Source organism: Brachypodium distachyon, chromosome 5 (assembly GCF_000005505.3).
Source record: "Brachypodium distachyon strain Bd21 chromosome 5, Brachypodium_distachyon_v3.0, whole genome shotgun sequence".
NCBI lineage: Eukaryota > Viridiplantae > Streptophyta > Magnoliopsida > Poales > Poaceae > Brachypodium > Brachypodium distachyon.
In genome coordinates this window covers 23,063,784-23,087,378 of record NC_016135.3, presented here as the reverse complement: position 1 = coordinate 23,087,378, position 23,595 = coordinate 23,063,784, and the positions used below count along the sequence as shown (strand labels likewise).

The 23,595-nt window shown below is 47.8% G+C and overlaps 4 protein-coding genes and 1 non-coding gene across 8 annotated transcripts; 2 read left to right on the top strand and 3 right to left on the bottom strand.

Moving 5' to 3' along the window:
- Positions 1-1,921: 1,921 nt before the first annotated feature.
- LOC100841094 (uncharacterized membrane protein At4g09580) lies at positions 1,922-4,521 on the top strand. The gene is made up of 4 exons (XM_010242037.3): positions 1,922-2,285; positions 3,308-3,578; positions 3,674-3,844; positions 3,960-4,521. The coding sequence occupies exons 1-4, from the start codon at positions 2,125-2,127 to the stop codon at positions 4,119-4,121; spliced, it is 765 nt and encodes a 254-aa protein (XP_010240339.1). The 5' UTR covers positions 1,922-2,124; the 3' UTR covers positions 4,122-4,521.
- A 278-nt stretch (positions 4,522-4,799) lies between these two features.
- On the top strand, positions 4,800-8,767 carry LOC100830278. 4 transcript variants are annotated; one of them, XR_002961381.1, is made up of 13 exons: positions 4,800-4,959; positions 5,315-5,363; positions 5,479-5,598; positions 5,691-5,785; positions 5,981-6,186; positions 6,325-6,513; positions 6,588-6,794; positions 7,051-7,204; positions 7,330-7,393; positions 7,473-7,547; positions 7,635-7,905; positions 8,068-8,273; positions 8,397-8,767. XR_002961381.1 is itself a non-coding variant. In XM_003580389.3 (11 exons), exons 1-11 carry the CDS (start codon positions 4,903-4,905, stop codon positions 7,712-7,714), a joined length of 1,296 nt encoding a protein of 431 aa, XP_003580437.1. In that variant the 5' UTR covers positions 4,800-4,902; the 3' UTR covers positions 7,715-7,992. The 4 variants fall into 4 exon arrangements, 2 of the variants coding, with proteins under 2 accessions (XP_003580437.1, XP_010240338.1); XR_002961380.1 differs by having other exon boundaries at positions 8,068-8,767; XM_003580389.3 differs by lacking the exons at positions 8,068-8,273; positions 8,397-8,767 and having other exon boundaries at positions 7,635-7,992.
- Positions 8,768-8,983: 216 nt separating this feature from the next.
- LOC100825066 (WEB family protein At5g16730, chloroplastic) lies at positions 8,984-12,218 on the bottom strand. The gene is made up of 3 exons (XM_003580372.4): positions 11,916-12,218; positions 11,397-11,706; positions 8,984-11,302 (listed from the first exon to the last, which is right to left on the bottom strand). Exons 1-3 carry the CDS (start codon positions 11,933-11,935, stop codon positions 9,257-9,259), a joined length of 2,376 nt encoding a protein of 791 aa, XP_003580420.1. The 5' UTR covers positions 11,936-12,218; the 3' UTR covers positions 8,984-9,256.
- Positions 12,219-15,519: 3,301 nt separating this feature from the next.
- On the bottom strand, positions 15,520-15,606 carry TRNAM-CAU. Its single transcript is given in 2 exon segments — positions 15,520-15,555; positions 15,569-15,606. It is a non-coding gene; the product is annotated as a tRNA-Met (tRNA).
- A 6,576-nt stretch (positions 15,607-22,182) lies between these two features.
- On the bottom strand, positions 22,183-23,140 carry LOC100831514. Its single transcript, XM_003581541.4, has one exon. It carries the CDS (start codon positions 23,024-23,026, stop codon positions 22,421-22,423), a length of 606 nt encoding a protein of 201 aa, XP_003581589.1. The 5' UTR covers positions 23,027-23,140; the 3' UTR covers positions 22,183-22,420.
- Between the last annotated feature and the right edge of the window lie 455 nt (positions 23,141-23,595).

Here is a 23,595-nt window from a genome sequence, read left to right as displayed (position 1 = left end):
TTTCTCTCTCGCTCTGACATGTTTTATTAACGTTAATTTGCATTCGATGCCATTCGGCCTCTCTCTCACTCTCTCATTTAAGCACACATGCATTGTACAGTGATCACAGATTCACGACCCACGTTCGTTCGGTCAAAACGGATCCTAGGGGACGTTTCTCTCCCAATTTCACCATTGTTCAGCCGTCCCTTTCCAGTTTGTTATTGCTCAGCTGCTGCAAGCGCTCCACGCTCTGCATTATCATGTCTCTGAATTGCGAGTTACAGTAATATTTTCTACTACTTCCGTTTCATAATTCTTGTCTCAAATTTATCTAAAAATAGATGTATCTATTCAGAAAAAGTGTCTACATACATGTAAGATTTCGACAAAAATTATGAAACGGAGTTAGCAGTATTTTAGGATCAGGGAGCACATGCACGGCGGATTTGTTTTCCGTTTTGTTTACTGGTAAGACTGAAAATGTCAGTGGCGGTTAGCGGTTAGCGGGGTGCGTGATGAGTGGGATGAGATCTTGGAGGTGATGGTCCGTGGGTAGTACCTGCAATGCAAACGAACACACATGGGGAGGCCGGTGCAACGGGCCAAATGATCCAGACACCAGAGAAGACACCAAAATCGTGAAAAAGAAGCCATATGAAAAGAAAACAGCAGGGAGCTTCAGCTTCGGGTGATGTGGCGCCAAGCCAAGGAGGATCCGGAGAAACGATTCCATCGACGTTTTTCTTCAAAGGAAAGAAGACAGTTATTTCATCAAACTTTCAGGGCAGAGACCTTTCCCATCGACTTCCAGGGAATTCCCAACCTGCACACACTGCACTGCACCTCCTTTCTGGCGACGGATACATTTTTGATGTGTGACTTGGGAAGATAGTACTGTACTACGACTTGGGATCAAATCAACGCGATGTGTGGCTGCGACGACCGTGAAGTGAACGTCGACACTCACTGCTCACCGGTGGCAAGCGAAGCTTCACATCGGAAACCGGGCGCGCAAAAAAAGCAGCAGCCCGTTGTGCAAACAAATTGCACCGTGGAGCGGCCGACCTCCCGGCCCCAATCACCCAACCACGACAAAACGCTTAGCTTTTGCTTCCACACTACGCGTCGGCAGCCACACCAAACGAGCGGTAATAAAGTGAAAGCTGAATCTTGCTTTTTAGATGGCTCGCCTGATTTTACACGCAAAAAGGGAAACAAAACCGACGTGTTTTTTGCTGTTTGGATCAATTTATGTTAGTCTAGATGCCGCATCAACTCTGTTCGGATCCGATTTGGTTCGGTTTAAGATTGGACGAGTTGTTACAAAAGGAGAAACGCTACTGTTATTTTAGGAAATCTCTAAGAAAAAAAAGACGCAGTAATTACTAGTGTGAGCTGACTGAATTTTCTGAAATTCAAAATCACCTACACGGCTGCACCCCCTCCTCCCATGATACAATACTTTTAAGGTTTTGTTAAAACAAGACTTTGATTAAAACCTAATTAATATTGTTTATATGACATAAATTGCCATCACTGGATTTGTACTAATATAAGGTATAACTCTTGGTCAACTATTGTTTTAGAAAACCTAATACAACTTGTATTATGAAACGAAATACTGTGCAACGGATAGATGCTATACAATTACTACTATTTCTTGCATACTTTTGACAGAATAGCACAGAATCCTTTAACAACACGCAATAAACGAGCAAAAGTAACCCCACGGAGTGATTCAAACCGGCCTAAACTTGGGAGTTCCCAGAACGCCACACAACCAAAACTAAATCCTGACCCAAAAAGCATGTTTATCTTGACACAAACGCCAAGAAACAGCAAAACCAACCGAAATTGTTCAAGTTACGGAAAAGGGCTTCTTAATTCAGCAGGGAGAATATTCCAGTTTTTTATCTTTCCGTTTCTCTCGCCTCCGTCCTCCGTCCTCCTCCTTCTCTCGCCATATAAACTTCACCAAGAAAAGCGACCAAGAGAAGGGAGAAGGGAAAGGAGAGGGAACACAGCTCTCCTCCCGGATTTCATCTCTCTCTCTCTCTCTCTCTCTCTCTTCTTCTTCTCCTCCTCTCGCCCGGCGGACCCCGGATTTTTGCAGGGGTGGAAGAGGAGGAGGAGGAGGAGGGGATGGGGAGGGAGGATAAGTTCCCGGTCTGGGAGGCCTCGCTGGGCGCCGGAGTCGCCGCCGTCTTCGCCGCCGGGCTCGTCGGAGTCTACCTCTCCATGCCGGACTCCGACTACAGCTTCCTCAAGTTGCCCCGCAACCTCGAGGAACTCCAAATCCTCACGTAATTACTCCCGCCCCCCACTCCTTCCGCCATTTCTAGTTTCGGTTGGTGGGTCGTCGGTTGCGTCCACGAAAGCTTACCATCTGTTTTGGGTAATCGCATGCCAGAGTTTCCTCCTTCGTGTTATTGTTCTCTCCGTTTTGTTAATTTGGGGAAGTAATTTCGGTTTATGTTACTAATTGTTTGTCTGACGCGCATAAGCGCGTCAGTTTTGGTGGATCTGCCCAAGAGTGATTTACATATTTCTAACGCCATTACGTTTTTCATGAATGATTTGTTTCTGCGTGGGGCTAGAATGCCTGTTTTCTTGGATCCAGGCCCTGGGAATTGAACAGTTGATTGATGGTAGTTTAGATAATTAGTGGTTGTTATCTTTTGATTTGGTACGATCTCGGCCTTGGTTTGGTAGAGTTATTTGTCTCTATTCGAGGAGCAGGGCATGGATCTGTTACGAAAAAAATATTCAATTCATGCCGCATCTTCGATCAATTTGGGAGCTATGAAGTGCCGATTTATTTCAAACCACCCTTCAAATTTCGGAAAATAGGACCTTCAATAGGAACGTGTCACACATTAAAAGAACTCCGGTTAATGCCTATCCAGTTAGCCTGACATGATACAGCTGGAATCAAAATCTCCCTTTCCAACAGAAAAACAGATTCAACACATTTCAGCATTAAGAAATCAGTCATCTTTTTCTCTAATTATGTCACTTTCCTGCCAGCTAATATTAGCATATGCTTTAGACCCAGTTCTAGCACGTTTCATGTGCCTTCTGTTTCGTATTGGATAATCACAAACACACATGACACATCACATGTATCCGCTCTAGATGTGTGTCTGCTTGCTACAGTTGGCCGGTGCACGTTGCGTTGTGATTCGATCGTTGTTATCCGATTTTATTTCCTTAAACTGAAAAGCAAGTTCAGTTCTTCTTTGCAATGGGATTGCTCCTTGCTAGTGCAGAACGTTGGCAATGTAAATGCTCTTCAGTTTCTAACTATCAAATGGTTTGCTTGCAGTGGCCACCTCGAGAATTATACCAGTGACTACACCGTACAGGTGTTGGTGGGTTACTGTGCTGTGTACATTTTCATGCAGACTTTCATGATCCCAGGGACTATATTCATGTCATTGCTTGCTGGTGCTCTATTCGGGCAACTCCGGGGCGTGGCTCTGGTTGTCTTTGCTGCCTCTGCTGGTGCTTCTTCGTGCTATTTCCTGTCGAAGCTAATTGGAAAGCCGCTTGTGTTCTCACTGTGGCCAGACAAGCTCACATTTTTCCAGAAGCAGGTAACTTCAGCACCAAGGCTAGTTAATGTGGTTTTGTTTCTATGGCATGATAACTAAAAATCACTGAAAAAGGGGTAATTTGTCTTTATTTTCAGGTTTCTAAAAGAAGAGAAAAGCTGTTGAATTACATTCTTTTCCTGAGGGTCACCCCAACATTGCCGAATACCTTCATCAACTTAGCTTCGCCCATAGTTGACGTGCCCTACCATACCTTCTTATTGGGAACTCTAATCGGTCTCATCCCAGCTGCCTATGTGACCGTGAGGGTAAGTTTCTAGCTCTTCACAAACCATGCATTTTAATCTACTGCCCCTGAGTGTGCGTGTGTTGTTTGTGCTAACACCAATCTCATTATATGCACCATTCATTTCTTACATCCAGGCTGGGATTGCTCTAGGAGAGCTAACATCGCTCAGTGACCTTTATGACACCCAGTCAATGGCGCTGCTGTTCTTGATCGGTGTTGTCTCAGTCACACCAGCATTGTTGGGCAAGGACGAGGCGCCAGAGAAAACACCAGAAATTGCAGTAGGCACTTCATGATCACCAGAGACCTCACCTCACCTCACCTGTATATAGCCAAGACACAGAATGCGGCGGCTTCATCTGATTGAGCCTAAAAGCTTTGTCAGGCTCGACGACCACATGGTTTGCAAGTTTACATGACTACACAGCAGAACCTTGGACCCAAGTTTGTCCATTGCCCGCCCACCGGAGACCTGTGTTGCCATAAGTAGATTGTTTCATGGTCACTCACCATATTGTTATGAATGAAATCTGGGAAAGCACGATGCCCATCAGGCAAGCTGCTTCGATATGTAGACAAGTAGTGTGTGCTGTAATGCTGTTTAGACGTGAAAGACAGCTAGTCAAATCCTTGTATATATATTGACCAGATTCATTCACTCCATATGCTGTGGTTCAAAGACTATTTGTCTTGTGATGTGTGGTTCCGCTTCCTCGTGAAGCTGAATTTTAACACTTTGCGGTCTGCTTGCAGTTTTCTTTCAGTCTCACTTGTCATGAGGATGAATTTATTTATGATGATCTTGACGGGGTTGTATAGCTCAGGTATTACACGGGCCAAATTGGGATAGCAAAGCCTAAAACGACTTACCCGCAAAAAAAAAGAAAGGCCGATGAATACCTTTAAGTCACCGGGCCGGACATATCCTGGCCCAATAGATTGACCGGGCTTTAACTGGTCTTGGCCCACGTAGTGACCACCATCCCGCCGTCTCCCGACTCCTCTTGTGCGGCGTGACCCGTGAGCAGGGAGCACCCGCCCCAAGCGGACAAGCCGCCAGGCCGAAGCGCGGAGCACATGCTGAGCCTTCTCCGCCGCCGCGCCGCATCCTCGCCGGAGGCGAGCCTCCGACAGGTGAGTCTAGCTTATATTCTGCTGTTTACGAATTACTAGTCGCTCTGTTTGCTCCGCCGCGTGTGGTGGATTTGCGAAGTAGTTGGCCGCGAGCGAAACAGAAGGATCCAGACGTGCGTGTAGCTTTACTGCAAAACTAAGACCTAGGTAAAGGGGTGGAGCTATGATTAAATAATTTAGCTGATTTGAATAACTGAGGTCTGTATTTACTGTTTGCGCGATGTGGCATGGGTTGATCGAACGGTTGGTTATAGGCTCGTTTATGTAGAATTTGACTGGGATTCTGTGTTTGCCAAAATATTACGGTTTGTTGTCTAGTTACCGGTCATAATGTTTTTGCTTCTGACATTTGCAGTTTCAGTGCGCTTACCATCGAAGCAGTGAGAGATTATTACCTTGCAGAGGTAATATCATTCTCCTCCCTCGATACTTCCTGATACCATTTGGTACGGAGTCCAGTTATTCCGTCCATTCCATTTGGACCAATCAATTATAAATGTTCTGTGTCGCACAGAGAAGACCAAGAAGTTTCATATGGTCTTAATTGGGCTATTGCTGCGAGAGGTGTTGTCGTAAAAGATAAGGTCTTCTATAACTTGGAGACATCAGAGCTTCAGAAAGGTGGTGCTACATATGCAGGTACACGTAAAATCATGTCATTTAGTTAGTATGTTTGCATACAGTTGATGCTGCACTGATGTATAACTTTGCGCTTGCTCTGGAACTTGTAGAGCATCTGTCTGGCATTCCACTCCATGTTAAAGGAAATGTCATCAGCGGGGTCCCTAATATTACAGGAGCTCAATTTGCAAAACTTCTGAAACAGGTAGGTTATGAGTTTCATATTATTTATTTATTTTTGTCACCTCCATGGCATGGTATTGCACAATAATTATCATGAACTGATGAGAAGTTCTGAACTACTGTTAGCCCCATTTTGTCAGCAGACAGGATTTTAACTTATCACATTCAATTGGGCTCCAATATACATGTGTTTTCATCGACTGTTTGCTTGCATTAGGTGACCTTTCACCTTTCGTCCGTCTCAAGTATTTATGTCCAAGATGGTGCCATTGGTTCATCTGCGGATTGTGATGCAAAAGTCCGTGTTATTAGTGATAACCCATCTGCTATAATGTTACTGTCCAATGTCCTCTGGAAAATACCAGATCGTGCGATTTCCCATGACACATGCCCTTTGACTATATATGTTGCCAGTTCGATAAGGTAATTTATCTTTTTACTTCTTTTATGCATGATGTAACTTCTCTATGCATTCAAGTTACCAGCAAGAGCCCATAACATTATCTGTAGTTGGCTATAATAGTATACTGATAATCTACTATTTTTCTTGCTGGTTAACAGTACTAACGTCAGGAATTCTCTGGATTCTGGGACACAATATGCTAATGGATTTGCAGCAGCAGACATAGAACGCTCATCACTTATCCTATGTGGTAAAGCATTTGCTGATTCCACTATGTTGAAAGACGCTCTTACTGCTTTGACTGTCCCTATATTGTCTGCAAGACGAGGCCTCCCTGTACCTGGCTGGTAGATTCTGCTTAGTTTTTTTTGTTTAATCTTAACCTAAGTATCTTATTTATCTTACGTACTGTATGTACCAGGCTTCTGTCTTTTGGCGGTTCTGTTATAATGTTGTTTGCTCCAGTGGAGCTCATCAAGTCCTGCTCTGAAATTCAGGACGTTCTTGTGTCCACTGAGAGCGGTGTAGTTATGTTTTCTAAACAATGTACTGTGCTTTTCCCAACAAAGTCAAGAGCACCAAAATTGTTTAGCAAACCAGCTAGAGTGATTGTTGCATCATCTGATAGGTAAGAAGAACATGTGCTTGGTACATAGCATCATTTGTTGTTCAAGTTCTCTGTTACAGACCACTAAAAATAGTTGCCTGCTAAGTGGCACATCACCAGCAATTAGCACTGTGTTTTCTTGATGGTTAAATGATAGTATTCCACACTAGCTAGGAGAAGGAATGAGACTTTGTATGTACAGTCTCAGTTATTGTTTTCTCCACACTTGTTCTAAATGAGTTAGCTAACATTGTGTTATTGCCTTCTGTACTTTCAGCACCGATGCCTTACCATTAGTATCAAAGCTCTCTCCAGGTCAGGCAGCTTACCATTTCTTAGCAGGATATCAGGATGGCAAATTTGTCCCAGCTTACAACAGGGGCCCTTCTCCTGTTGACCCGCTTGCCCTCGCAAATGCCTTATTTTTGCATGTATGTTGCCTAATTTATTTGCTTTTCCTACCTAGCTTTTAGCGGTGTATTATGCTACTACCATCTCTGTTCTCTGTCTGGTATAAATTGCAGAAACTCAGAAAGTTGATATTCTGCCCTTGCAGTTGAAAGAAGATAGCACACCAACTTATCTTATCAATGTCAAGAACTCTGGAATGGAAATTGGTGGTAATTTAAATTTAGCATCCTCCCATTATTATTCGGTTAGATTTTCTAGAAAGGACACTCAAGACTTTATTAAATATAGGCAAGGACTTCATGAAACTAATACAGCAGGCACTATCTAACAATATGCCAGACAGCAAACCTGAAGATTCTAGAGGTAAATAGTTATGGTCACCAACATATAGTCAACACCAACTATGTAGTGTACTCCTTTTGCGTTAAAACACATGTCTTTTGATTGCAGTGGCTGAACTTAAGGGGAAGTACAGGAGCTTTTTATCGGGCAAGTTCGGCAAATATTTACCTGAAGAATTCTCTTTCTGAGAGATACAACCTAATGATGTGGTGTACATTTTGTTTGCACCGAATGAATCTGAGATAGGTTTGCATGCAACTTGAACTGAGTTACTGAGATAGGCTCTCCCTTCTCTTTCGAAGCCCCAAATACATGATTAGCTTTGGTTTTCTCTTGGTGTTGGGATGGACCTACTGTACCTTCATAAACGCATTAGAAGGTTGTGTACAAGTAATTCAGTTACAAATTTTGTATGTGCTCCACTAATTAGCAGAAGTTTTCAATATATATCTGAGCTCCAATATTTTGTCTCTTTGTTCGCCTATCTCTGGAGCTCCTTCACACCCATCAGATGGTACGCTGATTCAGTGCAACGTCTCAGGACACAGGAGTCGCCGCCGGTCAGTGACATGCCATGTAGGAATACTGAACCCTGCGGCTCTGTGTCAGGGCTTCACATGGTTTAGGCGAGGACTGAATGACTGATGACGCTGAGGTCCCCTCGACCATGATCCACGCTTCTGTTTATCATATATAGAGCCACCTCCATCCACAAGAGAGCAAGCAAAGCTGTAGACGCCTCTCCAGGTTCAGACTTGCATTGCACCTGTTTATATCATACATATACACTGAATCGTGTTTCGACTCACGTTTTTGGCATATAATGGTGAGAAATCCAACTGACATGGCAGTGGGCATGGAAATTTGCAGCCGGGATCCTGCTGCTGTTTTGATGATGCAGGTAGACCCATTTACTGTCACGTTACTGTATTTTGATGGTAAGAAGGTCCTTGCCTGGCGCTTTACTCATTTGGTCCTGATCAACTCAATCAAAATGCATGGCCAATTAATTTGGTGGGTCTGTGTTGACCTGGAACAACATGGACCTTTCTGTTTAAGTGTTCATCCTTCAGAGACAGACTAGCCTAAGGTACCACTGACCTGGAGCCAATTAATTAAGGGTTTATGGTGTCATCAAAAGTTCATCACTCGACCATAGGACTAATAGTATATCTGTATATTTAACCCGCTTGCTGTCTTTCCGTGTTCATCCTTGTGAGTGACATGAATGATATAAAATACATGCATAGTGCAGCCTGTTGAGCTGGCCTTTTATTTAGTTCAGGAAGTTGGGGAATGCTTGGAGCAGAAAAGATTGGCTGCCTAGCTGGAGCAAACCCATTATTCGGTGAGCAACAGCTTTATCAAGAACCCTACCACTGACTATCACATGTTTTGGTCCTTTTCCCTCAGGTAATAATTATGATCCTGTAACAACATTTCTGTAAAAAAATCTGTACTATAATTGATTTGAAAAATTCTGTTCCATATACAACAACATTACCAGCGCATATATGAATAAATACAAGAACTACAATATGAATCATCATTGAACTTACACAATGTAAGAAACAAACGCATGGCTGTAAATACAATAGCCCCTCTGTATTCTCTGAAACATCCAACACTTGCTTTACCACGATCAGGCAAGACTCGGAAACTAGATGACTAGTCAAAGAAAGAGATGTCACATAGCATACAACAAAGGAATAACATAAGATGATCTTGCGCTAAGTTTGGCTTCTTTTCTTCAGTAAACCACCAAATTTCTTCAGCAAAGGCTTCTTCTTTTGCTGCTGTTTGGTTGGGGATGTACTGCCATTGTTTATCTTTGTTGACTGTAACCCGTTGCTATCGAGAGTAGTCTCTCCCTTGTTGGACTCCAAATCGACTTCCGACTCACCATCATTCTCCTTCTCCTTGGATGAGTCATAGTCGGTAACCTTGCTGTTCTCCCACATCTTGGCAACCACCACGACTGGTTCGTCATCCTCACAACCTCCATTGTCATTATCATCTTCCTTGTTACTACCATTTCTTGCTCCGTCTTTTGCATTTGGCACTAGAGATGAGAGCTCTTTTATCTTCTCAAAAGCAGCTGATTCCTTTGCCTGCAAGTCCTCATTCTCCTGTTTTATGTTCTGTAATTCATTTTCTTTGTCTAATAGTTTATCCTTCCACTGGGAGGTCTCAGCCTTGGCTTCCTCACTGGTTTTGTTAGCTTCCATTAGCTGAGCCTCAAGATGATTCATCTTCTCCAGTAGCTCAGCATTTTCGGTTTCTTTTTCATTCACTACGGCCAAGTACTTATCCATTTGAGCTTTGATGGCGACGACTTCTTCTTCCGACTTCCTAATAGAGTTGACAAAACTTTGTTCTTTCGACTGCCATTCATCAGACACATTCTTAGCTTCTGCTTCCATTCTTTCAACAGACTTCTTGAGGCAAACTTTCTCGTAGTTTACTTCATCAAGCATCACCTCATAGCTCTCCTTGGCATTCTGCAGACTCATGTTAAGCTCATCTACCTGTGCCCGAGCACGCTCAATCTCTTCTTGTTTAATGAGGTATTTCTCCTGTGCCTCCCTCGATTCAGCTGACATTTCGTGCAAGGCAGAGGCCAGACCCTCCATTGCCTTCTTAACCTTCTCAACTTCATCTTTGCTTGCTTCTAGTTCCTTGGCCAGTTCGTTCTTCTGCTCAGTTAGCGTGGCAATTTCTGAACTTGCAAGCTCATCATTGTTCAGTGCCTCCATTTTCTCCTCCTCTACTGCCTGGAGCTTCAACCTAAGCCCTTCAACCTCCGCACTTAAGTCAGCTGCTTCTTTCTCTGCAGCATCAAGACGTTCACTTGACAAGTCAATATCTTCCTTCAGTCTAGCCACCTCTTCCTCCAAGGACCTGACATTGTCCTGAAGTACAGCAGCTTCAGACTCTTTATTTTGAAGCAAAGTGCTGGTTTCATCTAATTCTTCCATCACTGAATCTAAAGACTTGCCCTTCAGAATGATAGACTGATCTGCTTCATCCAACTGGAACTCCAACAGCTGTGCCTTCTTCTTCCACTCTTCAACTAATTCATCTGACTTTGAGCATTCCTTCTTAGCATTAGCAACATCAACTCTAAGCTGTTCAACCACACCCTCCAATTCAATCACCCTCTTCTCAGCTAGCTTTCCTTTCTCTAGTTCAAGCTTTAACGTAGAGTTCTCTGCCTCAAGCTTTCCAATTTCCTCAGCAGCTTCTTTCGACTTGCTCTCCACCTCGGAATCAAGCAGCCCTTTCAGACGCTCCACCTCCGCGTTGAGGAGCTCGATTTTCTGAGTATTCACCTCAGAAGCCCTCATGGCATCATCTGCCTGGCTAAGCGCCCAATTCTTGGCATCAATTGCATCGGCAAGTTCATATCTTGCCTTCTCAAGCTGCTCCACCGTTGAATGCAGTGCAGCTGCGTCAGACTCCTGCTGGCTCTGCATGGTCTTGAGCTTCCTCCGCAGCTCATCTTCCTTGGTGTTTGCAGAATCAATGCTCACCTGCTCCAATTCCACGGCATTAGACTTCTCATCCTCCACAGCCCTGCTCTTCACATCGAGCGCCTCCTTGAGCTTCGCATTGGCCTCATCAGCCACCTTCTTGGCGCACTCCAGTTCCTCGAGAACTTTCCCTTTCTCTTCTTCCTTCTCCACCAACTGCCCCATAGCCTTCTTGAGCTCTTCTTGGACGGCATCAAGCTGAGCCTGCAGCTCCTGAGACGGCTTGGCAACCTTCCCTGGCTTCTGAAAGCCAACCAAACCAACTAAGATTCCACTAAAACGTGAAGCAGCATCCCACATCACAAGGAAACCAATCGTGTAAAATTCTCATACATACCTCTGGAGGAGGAGGAGTGGTGGTGGTGATCCGGGTGGCGCCCTTGGGCGACTTGCGGTCGGACGACCTGGGAGACTTATCGGCCGGCCGCGGCGCGCTGGGCGGCGTGCTGTAGGCAGCATTCGCCTTGGGCACAGCCGGCTTCCGGGGCCTCTCGCCCTTGGGCGTGGGCGGCGTCTCGCCCTTGGGTGTCGGTGGCGTGCCTTTGCCGTTGCTCTTCGGCTCCGGCCTGCCGCTTCCCTTGCCCTCCGGCTTGCCGCTCCCCTTCGCCTCCGGCTTGCCGTCGCTCTTGGCCTCGGCCAGACCGGATCTGCGCTCCAACAACACAAAACCACCATCAGATCAAGAACTTCCCCCAGCCCAACCCAAAACCAGCAAGATCCAAACCAGATCTGCGCCCCCAAGAAACCAAGCCACCATCGGACCGACAACCACCGCTCCCTGCCCACGCCCACCCAGCACTCCCAAAAAAAAGAAGAAACTCGCAGCGATCAAGAACCGGAGCAGAAAGATACTTACTTGCTCTTGGAGCCCAGCATTGTCGACCCCCTGCCGCTGCTCCAGCTGCAGCTCGGCGCGTCCTATCTCCAACCGGGATTCGCTAGTTCTGAACGCGAAATTTCGATAAGAAAGCGCGGTGGGTGGAGCGAGCGAGCGAGGGGTGGGTTGTTCTCTTCTCTCCTTGGGGGGTGGGCGGTTGTGGCAGCTTAGCTCTGCCAGCCCCTAGTAGAAGAACATGGAGGAGTGGAGGGGAGGGGAGAGGAAGTGGGGCTAATGGAATTTTACTTGCAGCTGGAAAAGAAAATGACGAGAGAAAACAGCACGGCGCACGCAGGTTTTGATCGCTGTCTCTTGTGGGTCAGGACTCGGTCCTCGCTGCTCGCATTTACCTTTCCAGCTTGTTTTTTATCGGAGAAGAGAACACTGGGGAGTGAAGTGAAGGAGAAGGCAGCACAAGCATGAGCACGAGGAGAAGCATGAGCCACCGGGGGGCAAGTGTGTGTGCTAATCCTGGGGTTCAAGTGTCTAATAATGTCACGATCACTGCGCCAGCTTTGCTTTGCTTTAGCCGAGCGAGGGAGAGAGCTTGCGGCTACGGCATCGCTTTCGCTAAACCACCTCTCACTGTTTTTATCCTCGGAAAGCACCGTGTGTTGTGCTCTCTTTATTTATTTTACTGATTTTTTTTGGTGCCAGTGTGTGTGTGGAGAAGAAATAAAGCCTCGCATAAATGCTATTCCTTGGTTTTATTCGTAAAGCTCAGTGATGGTCCCCGCAGCTCGAATTTTTTTATATACTGTATGTTTATTGTTAACAGAAGAAGAAAAATTGAACGTACAGTAGTACCACTTCTGTATTGGCAAGGGTTTACGTTCTTTTCTTTGTTCTAACTTTTTTTCCCGGATGTTGTCTGTGTATGGTGTATTTGCTGCGTGCCTTTCTGGCGAGGACGTGACACTCGAACCGCGGCTCAATCTTTCTCCGCTCTGCCATCATCAGTGGCCAAATGTACCTATTTCCGTGGATCAATCGACTGGCGCTGCCTCTATTTAAAAGGGGAAGCTGCCAGACCGAAAGCCGATGAGATGAGGATGAGATGAGCACCGGAATTTTGGAGGCGACTGGGATCGGTCGGTGCGGTGCGTCGGCTTGCTCTGGACTCTGGAGGCGCCCGGGAAACTCGTGGGGCGATGTGCGGGAACCGACATGCGTGAGCGCCCCGCGTGGCTAGTAGGAAAAGGAAGCTCGATTAGTTTAGTCGCCGCGCACGATGCGAAGCACCGGCACGTCACGGTAGGAGCGAAAATTCGTTTTGGAATCTGCTGAGGTAGCGGCTGTTTTTGAGTGGCGCGAGGCCTCGGAAAATGTGGAAGATGCCGCCGTAGGTGGTCGAAAAAAGAAAATGTATAGAGCTATAGCCTCTCCCCGGTGAAACAGCACCGCGACTGTTTCACGACACTCACGACACTCTCGGTGCAACGCAAAGCACTCGTTCCGTCTCATATTAAATTAAATGATTCAAATTTGTTCAAATATAAATGTATCTATATTTAAAAACTGTCTAGATACATGTAATAGAAAGTCAATTAATATGTGATGGAAGAAGTATATGTTAGAACGTTCGATCATTTGTATTTTCAATAGGTGAAGCTGGTGAAGAATTTAAATATTCGGGTTTTTTTTCATGCTTTCCACTTTTGGAACTTGGGGAGTATTATATTTGGGAACTACATAATTGGAATATCAGTGGGTGTGTAAAGATGGTATGATCCTTGCGGAGACGCCGCTTTGTCGTCGAGATGGTCTTCCTACCTCCGATTCCCCTCGAGTTCGTCTGTCTGGATGGAATTGATGGAGTGCCTACGTAGATTCTTGTCGTCCACTCAGGGCAGTGAGGTTAGGATTCCTTGCTGTAAGTGCACACCAATGAGATCTAGTGTCATGTTCTTCGGATAAATTTAAGGGTTCAACAACAGTGAATAGGTTTGTTTTTAGGGAAAAAAAGGTTTGCATATTTTAGTTTGATTTTTTATTATTTTTTCTGAAACACATTCCAAATTTGAGTTATGTTCATACCAAAAAAATATTTTGATGAAAAGTTTTCAGAAATGGGTACAGATCAACACAATAGATAAAGGCAAAACCGTTTTTTCATCAGGAACTTGATGTCAACTAACTATAATGGTTAATTTGAACATGGCGCAAATTTTGTAAGGTAGATTTAGAAACTAGAAAATTTCAGCTGTCATTTAGATACCTGGACAAATGTTAGACGGTAAATATGACATTCCATTCCGTCTGAGGAAGGTAGTAGGGGATGTAACATGTTTGAGCGTCCGGAGTCATTGGTGTGTCAAAGTGTCCATAGAGCAAATAGAAGGTGAGATGTCAATGTAGTCTTTTAAAGTAGAGAACAAGAGTACATTGTAAATACAGGCCATTAGGGCAATGATTCACACGAAAAGGGAAAAGAAGCGGAAGAGGAAAACATTTCTCAGTTCTCACGCTCCACTACCAACCAGCCTACTTGATCTTCATGCACAGCGCACTGCCGCTCGTGAGCAAAGCTAAACCAATACAGCATGTAGTACTACTATATATACTACAGAAATAATAATAAGCTTTTGCCCCTTTTTTCTTCCGAGAAATTACTAGTGCTAGAATACATTGACGATTACCGAACCATTGGCCCTTTTCCCTCTTCCGGAGAGATCGATCAGAGAACGCTGATTGGACCATCTCAGATTTGCTTGCACATGCATGAACGCCGCACACTTCGTGGACATCTCCACTGCGCATTCGTTGGCATCGGATCGGGGAGCAGTGCCCAAGTGCCCAACGAACAAGAAATCGTCCCCATCCCCTCCAGCTCAAGGACACCGGGGATATAGACAAGCAGACGCCACGGAAATCATTTTTCCCTGAGCTAATCATACCTCGCCGCGGAAGATCAGACCACTCATCACCGGATTCTCGAATCGGGTTCCCTGTATGCCCTAACCACTGCTACTGCGAGGCTTAATCAGGCTGGTGGTAGATAGCTAGCAGAATCACGCAATAGATTACTAGATTCAGATTTCAGAGCGGAAGTGGACGGGTGGTACGTAGTACTCCTGAGTGTATTATCCACGTCTGACGCCGAAACTTGACCAAGAAATGAAACTGATCGTCGTCCAATCGCCGCCCCCAGCTTCCTAATTTCTAGCTGCCATTCAACTCTTGCGATCATGCGACCCAGGTGTAATTCGGGTGCGTGCGTGCGTGTGCCGTGTTCTGTTGGATGGTCTCGATCCGTCAGCCCATGTGAGCCACGCGTGTGATGAGATGAGATGAGCCAGTGGATGGATTGACTGTGGAGTCTGGGAGGTGGAGGAGAGATGCCGTTGCCAATTGCCACCGACAGCACACGACGGCGACCGCGCTAAAATATTTCGGCGTCTGCGTACATCTGTCTAGTGGGGAATGTTTCGGAGGTTGAGCTAAAAAAAACTTGTGCTAGTTGAAATGGCATGTGCGAACCCTCCTGGGGTCCATGCGGTGTGTTTCGGGTATCTGCAGATTGCAGTCCATTTGGAAAGAAGAAAAGAAAAGGTCGGAATTGGAAAAGAAAAAAAAAATATCATGGGGTGAGAGAGGCTCGAACTCTCGACCTCAGGATCACTCGCTTTAGCTATGAGACCTACGCGCTAGCCAACTGCGCCACCACCCCTATGTTGCGAGGTAGGAGAAATTAGATAATTTAAAATGTTTCTGGAGCAAAGTTCACATGTGTGGGACTGAACTTTTTTCTGTGAGGAGAATGACCGTGTATAGTAGTGTACCAGTATAATGTTAGCTGCCTTTTTGAATTCCAACCGCATGTCTAACCAACATCTTGTCTCGTCTCATGTCAACATGGCTTATTTTTAGGACACTGCCTTCCGGATATGATAATTAAGTTTCATTATCGGTGAGAGTTTGATCATGATTTTTCATATTCATGTGTATATCCATTCGATGGTGTACCTATGTGTAGTGTCACGGTTTAAATATGAATGCAACTGATGAATTGAGCCGAAACCAAATATGACTAAAATTGTCAGTCCATCATGCATATGCCTGCCCCGCCGTCTCCTCGCCTCCGTTGGTACGCGTACTCTCTTGTCGACTAGTTTTTGGTCAAAGAAAAAAAAAGCTCTGCATACCCACCATTGAAATCCTGGCTCTGCCCCTGGTGGGTTTCAACTGTTTTTGCTTCATTTGACTTGATTTCTTGCCTTCTGGGGAAGGACGGCCCACCTTGATTCCTTTGCCGTGTTGGAAGAAATTCACTTATGTGAAAGAAACGATATCTACTTTGACATTGATAAATTCCTCAAACGAAACCTGCAAAAGGGTACAATTAGAAAGAAGTTCGACAACAGTCACGCGAATGAATGGCTCAAAAATGATGCAGACCTGTAAAATTAAACCTATCCTAAATTAATAGCTACCGAGGCCCGCTTTCATTTTGAGGTTAGTAGCAGAAACACACACTACTACTACTCATTTGCCCGGGCTGGAGAAACGTAATAGACGGCCCAAGAAACTCCGCTCCCACCGACGGCTGCTCCTCTCCACGGCCCATAGAAACTCGCAGAAAAGAACCCACGTTTTGGTGTATCGGCTGCTCTGAACAGTCAGCGGCCTGCTTTGAGTTCTTGCGGCCGGCGCTGGAAAAATTGCAACGCAAACTCTCCGTTCTCCCTGAATTTCCTCGAGGCGCCGGAAGGCAGACGTTGCCACCGCCCGTTCTTCGGGTTGCCGCCGGCGTCACAGCAGAGACGAACCAACCCGATCTTCAAACCGACGCTGAATTTGACGAACGAACACTGAAAGGGATTGATGGGACTGAGAACTCTGTCGAAGAAGAGCAGGTCATCGGGCTCGGGTTCGCGCGGAGGCGGAGCCCGACTAGTTGTTCTGATTTTCTGGCTCGGGCTCGGGCTAGCGCGGAGAGCCCGACTGGCGTTCTGATTTTTCTGGCTCGGGCTCCGGCTCGCGCGGAGCCCGACCAGTGCTCTCCTGATTTTCTAGCTTTGTTGTGTTCGGGCTAGCGGGGAGCCCGATCAGTGTTACGACTTTCTGGCTCGGCCTCCTGAGTTCTGACTTTCCGAGGCTAGCACTCTTCTGTCCGAGACGGGCCACTGCAACTGGTCATCCATCCATCCCTGACACATTCTGTTCCGATCGGACAGCCTCAAGATCCGGCTCGGGCATTCGGCCATAAAAAATAAAAAATAAAAAATCTGCTCCCGATCGGACGGTCTCGGGCTCGGGGATTCGGGCCCGGGCATTCGGCCAAGGCCCGTGCCTCGCACCCTTCCCCAAATCCCCTATAAATACAGAGCAATTTGAACCCCAAGCACAGTACAACCCACGAACTACTGCCACTCGCGTTCTCTCCAGCCGATCAACTCAACACACACACAACATACAATCCATTTTCTGAATCCAATGGACAGCTCCATTGCCCCCGACACCGAGCTCGGCCTCGGCAACACAGTTATCGCCGACATGGTGGACGCGAGCCACGACGCGACGAAGCTGCCCCGTGCCCTGGTCGCCGGCGGGGTCGGGGAAGCCACGCTGGCGCTGTACCTGGCGCTGTTCAGGGCGCCGGCGAGCCTCTTCCTGCGGACCAAGCCGCTGCTCTACGCATACTACGGCGCGCTCGTCGCCGTCGTCCTCTTCGGGCTGGCCGAGGCGTGGGCGGGTTTCTGGGTGTCCCGGGACGCGCACCGCCGGCGTGCTGTCGGGATGACGGCGCTGTGGGTTTCTGTTCTCCCCGTGCTCTTCTTGGCCTGTGTCGGAGGCCATGCGATCCTGATCAAATGAGAGTGGGGACTTGTGAAGTTACGATAGCACAATGCGATGGTCCTCGTGTTGATCTGCTCTGCGCGCCGTGCCTCTTGTGTTAGCTTTTTTTTGGGCGGATAGCCTCTTGTGTTAGCTTTTTTTTTTGCGGATAGCCTCTTGTGTTAGCTATAGGAACATGCATAGATCGGTTTTATTTATATCTCTGATTGTATCCAGTTTGCGTCTGATTTGTGTGTGCTTTCAGTTGAGGTTTCAGAGCATGTATGTGTATCTGCCGGCGTGCGTGTCATTTCGCAAGTTATATACAGTACTATGCTACAGAAGTACTTCCAGGTTCCATTTTACAAAATTGTTGAGTGGCTAGTTTTAATTATTCATAAGCGGTGGGGAATGAATCATGACTTCGTGTTCAACTACACTAATGGTCCGGCTCGGTATTCCTTTCTCGAGTCGTTGCGGTCAAATACGAGAGCCCGGCAGCTGCCTTCACTCTTGGGCCGATGGGATCAAGAGAGAACGTCATCCGGATTTTTCGAATTGTTGTGGGACCTCGGCACCATCGAGGAGTTCGGATGGGTGCTGACACTTTTTCCTGGCCTTGTCGTATCGGACTGCTATTTCGGTGCTCAAGGTCGGGCTCGGACTCGGGCTCAGCCGCTAAGGTTCGGAATGGCCACCCGCTGTCAAACCAAGCCCGAGCTGCAAACCAATCAATCTGCAGTCCTGCACCTCTGTTTCTTCAGATGACAGAAAAACAATTCGCTGCAAACTGAAGTCAGCGTCTACAGCTAGCACCATCCGGGCTCGGGCTTTCATTTTTACGTCATACAGCCCGCACCGCGCGCATGCATAAACAGTCGATCGTGTTCCCGCCTTCCCGGTCGTTCTCCTCGAACCCCAAGCTTGTGAGTGTCAGAGTGAGCTAGCAGCCTAGCAGAAGCCAGAGCACGCGATGGATTGCCTCACCATCCAAATGCCAAACCCAACCGCAACAGCCGAGGACAACACGGTCGGCGCCGCGCGCGACGATGCGACGAAGCTGCGGCGTGTCCTGGTCGGCGACGGCGTTGCGAAGTTCTCTGCCGCGCTCCTCCTCGCCATCTTCAGGGGCCCGGGCGGCGTGTTCCTCCGCGACAGGCTGCTGTTCGACGCCTACTACTGGATTCTCGCCGCCGTTGCGGCCTTCGGAGCCATGGAGGTGCCCACGGGCTTCTGGGTCGCGGGCAACCCGAGACGCCGGCGCGGCAAAGGGAAGGTGGTGATTTGTGCTTCCGCCGTCCCGTCCGTCATCGTCGCCGCGCTCGGAGGTTTCGCCGTGCTGAAATAGCTGCGTAGTCTTGTTCACCTTTGCTAGATGCAGTACCTGCAGCTAATGTTTGATGTCGTTGGATGTTCTTCTTCGTGGCAGAAGAAGGCGAATTTGGCATAATTCCGTCTGCAATTGCTTTGTGTAGCAAATCACTAGCCGTGTAGGTATACACATTTGCAGTTGGATTAGTTCGGTTGATCTGTATCACTGTATCTGTATGTTCCTGACTCCCTGCACTGTTTAGTCTCACCGTCTCTTTGTCGTTCGATGTAAAGTTTTGCAGCGATATAGTGTAAGCTATTGTTCCGAGCAGGACATTTGTAATGTAAAATGGCTTTATGTTGATTTGGGCGTATTGATTTCTTTTACGGCACCGCTGACCACGTTTAGCTAGCATAACTTATTGATTTCTCAGTGAAAACCTTCCTCATCCATAATTGGGGAAATCAAAGAAGCTTGGGCTGGTCTTTTTCTAGGATAGCTGATCACACCCGCAACATGGCCCGCTGACTACCCCCATAAAGCCCATCTAACATATTTGATGGGGAAAGGTATGACGGGCTGCTAACTGGGTGACGATCCCTTCAGTGCAAATCTGCTCGTGTCGCACAAACTGAACGTGCTCCCTCGCCATCTCCATCACCGCGGCACGTGTGTCTAGCAGTCTAAGTGTTGTTTTTATTTTTTGAAATTGGGGTGTGTCTAAGTTTTAAGCAGCGATAGATCGCTGGTGAGCTTGTTCGTCAATGACTCTTGTTGTTGACATCATCACCGGTGCTGATCGCGCGCAGTTTATCTTTGAGAGGAAGTTTGCATTAACTGCACTTCCAACACGAAGCGCTGGTTCCTCCGTAGTCCATACTAGCTTGTTTCCGACAAGTGTCGCTCCATTCTTGGCCCATACTTGTGGGGCCATCGGATCAGATTGGATATAACACTGCTGAAATGAGTTCGAATCTCGTCTTGAACTTTCCCACTATTTTTGCTTTAACATCGAACTTCTCTCGCCTTCAAGGCAATCGGTTTTACGTACCTATCAAAAATAAAAAGGCAAGCGGTTTTAGCTAAGTATTATTGGACGCCAATTACCAAGGCTATAGACTGATGAAACATAATACGACTCTCCTTACACTTTTTATGACGTATCCCTGAAATTTGTAGATCCAGAGAGTGACATTTTCTCCTTCGTGGTTCGACTCCCCGGTGTGACATCCATTGGAGCAAATTTAGTAGGTGATGAAATCAGGCTGAAGAATTAAGATACTATATCTTGGCTTAGCTGTAATCTAATAGCCAGCTACATCACGAGTTCTTAGGAAGGCGGTGAGGGTGAGCTAACTATTACTCGTAGTGGGAGTAACATAAAAATAGTATCATGCATATGCTAGTACTTTATCTTCCTAGTGCACGACACCATAAACATGCTATCATAGTGCATTCATTTATTGGTTTGGAAGAGACATTATACATTGGGAAACGTTACGTCACCGTATCATATTACTTCTACTACCAAATCATCCAAATGCCTAGGCGGCAATGGATGATACTAGCTATGTTACTCCCACTGTGACCAGGCTATAGATAACATCCAAACATGTTATAGCAGCAGTTGTCTATCCTTGATCTTACCTTTCTCCTTATGATTTTTTTGCTAAATGATCCCCTTATGAGCATAATTAACAAAAATGACCATCTTTTAAACACATTGCAAAAAATAGATGGCGAAAACCCCGCAAACGCTATGTGTAGCCTTCTGCCACCTTAGAAGGGTGACTTACACATCTCGTCAACTCGTTGGCCTTATCACAAACTGGGCCGGCGAAAAGGTGCTCGCCAGTCGCGGAATGCGATCCGAGCCTCGCGCATCTCTGACGTCAGTACATTCGATCGGTCACGTAGTCTTTCACGTCAACCCAGGTGGCGGAAAGGTCAACGTTCGGTTCCTAGGTTCCTGCTTTACAGATACCCACACGGCCTGAACTTCATGCTGATCCAAAATGAAAGAAAATGGAATGAACCCTGTACACGTGTGTTAGGTCCAAGATGTACGGGAGGGTAATCCGACATGAAGAAAAACATAGGTTCATTATGCAAAATTGCAGATTCCCACCGAAAATGCATTCCGCTCCCTCATCAAGCAGAAAGTCCCTTCGCTGCCGATAAAACTTGAGAGCATTCTGCCAGCTGCCAAGACGTTTCCGCCAACTAAGATGGCGTGGGCTGGCACGTGTCACACGGATTTTCCGCCAACCCAATCTTAGCGTTTGCTTCGGGACAAGGTCGTTTCTACTCCCTCCGTTGCTAAAATCTTGTCGTGTTTTTTTTTCGGACCGTGACAAGAATCTGGGAACCGGGAGTACTAGTTTGTTTGTGCAGACTGTCATTTCAAAAGAAATAAAAAAGTCGGCGATACGGACTTCTGGTGCTCCTACCGTACGTGTGCCGGTGTGCGTGGACGCACCAGTCTGCCACGCGCTGACGTTGCACGCACCGTAACGTACGTGCCGGTCGGCAAACACACGCTCATCGACAGTGCAACGCCGTCAGAGCTGGGGGATAAGCGTACGCACACGCATGCGCGCGCACGCGCTTGCCTGCCCGCTCTGCCACGACGTGTCCTACCGGCCGGCAATCATCACCATGCGTGCGCACGACAGCGGTCATGTACGCTTTCTTCGTATGTGTATCGCCGCGCGGCCGGCCGACCATCCATACCTACGGCGGGACACGTCGAATCGCCGATCACGACACGCAGCGAGGCACGCGGACAAGGCAAAAACAGGAGGAGCGAGAGCTGTATCCGGCGGGCGCCACGGCGCGTCGGCATCGAACGAGACAGCAGCTGCTAGTATTTCGATCCGGCCGCGGACGCGCACAAGACTTGACGTATCGACAGTTTTTCGATACGCACGAATAATGCGTGCTACCCAAAGATGCAATGTGCCTTGTCGTCGCGGCGTCATCGATCTATCCATTACATTCCCAGACGAAACCCGGAAAGGGCCAAATCTGTTGGCAACGACGCTGACGAGGAGCTACGAGACACCACCAGCATGCAGGCGCGCGGCGTACTAATTTTGCTCCATCCTACGTCATGATTCCGGAACATGGGAAGTACAACATACAAGAGCTGCAAAATCTCTCCAACAAGAGTAACATATTCACACTTCTTTATGGTTGGCGGCAAGATCCAAAAAAGGCCAGAACAACTTACAGAACCACACGGACAAATTAATCCACGAGCGCGCAAAAAAGAAGAAGAAAAAGAACCAACCGAATGATTAAAAGTTAGCTGCCACGCTAATTAACCCTCCTCCCCTGTAACAACAAAGAACTCGCATCCACTGCATGCACCGAATCTAACTCACCGGCGATCTCACCTCACAATCTCTCGCCGATCGCCTCTAGAGCCGGCGCCGGCGCGCGAGGACTTGCGGTGGCGCAGCGCCTTGATCGGGCCGGGAAGGAACCTGCCCCACCCTGATCCCGCCTTCGAATTCGCCCCTCCTTTCGCCTCCGCCGCCGCCGCGGAAACAGATCTCGAGCGCGCCAATGCCGCCGCCGTCGCGTCATCTCCTTTCTCGTCCCCCTCCTGCTGCTGATCTTCCGCCTCCAATCCCCTCCCACCCGCCGCCGGCTTCCGGAACGAGACCCACCCGAGGACCCTGGACGACTTGCGCTGCTTCTCCTCGCCGCCAACGCCAATGCCGCCGGCTCCGGACGCCGCGACGGACCGCGACCGCCCGATCCGGCGCTCCCGCTCGATGAGGCTGCACACGCGTCCCACGGCGGCGGCGCTGCCGGAGGCCGCCGAGGACGACGAGGAAGACGGGGAGGACGCCGCCGCGCAGGGACAGGGCCGCGCCCGCGCGCAGTCGGGGCAGAGGCGGAGGAGCCGGTCGCGGAGGCAGTGCGCGCACACGCCGCCGCCCGGCGCCCGCGGGTGCTTCCGGCACCGCCACTCGTCCGCGGCGGCCGCCATCGATCGATCCCGTTGCGCCGTCCGTTCGGTAGGGTTGTGCGATCGATTGATTTCGCGGGTTTCGAGGGAGAGGGAGTTGCGGAGTCGCGGTGGGCGTTTTGCTGGGGCTTCCAGAGGCAGAGAGAGACGCGGGGAAGCAGAGAGTCTACCTCTCTTATAAGCGGGGGCCACGGTGACGAGGACGCTCGTCAATGGGGCGTCGGTTTGGGGCTTATTTTCGATCCAGCCAACCGCTGGCGGCTGCTCTCGTCGCGCCACGTGGCACGTGCAGGGAAGATTTTTTCTTTTCTTTTCGGAAAGGCGTCGTGTTTTGGCATTGCGACTCGAAGGAGTATACTCGTGACGTCGGTCCTTCTCTCGACAGGGAAATGCGCGCTTAATTTCCATCGGAGTCGTAGCTAAAAGAGGTACTATCTGACCCTGCCGCCATAGACTTCAGGAGACTTGGTTGCTGCGTTTGTTCGCACTTCCGCAGAAACGGAATCCGGCCGCACGCAAGTTGCAAATATACGGGCGTTAAAACAAGAGAAAGCTCTACAAGGAACTGATCTTGCCGCCGAAAAATCCAG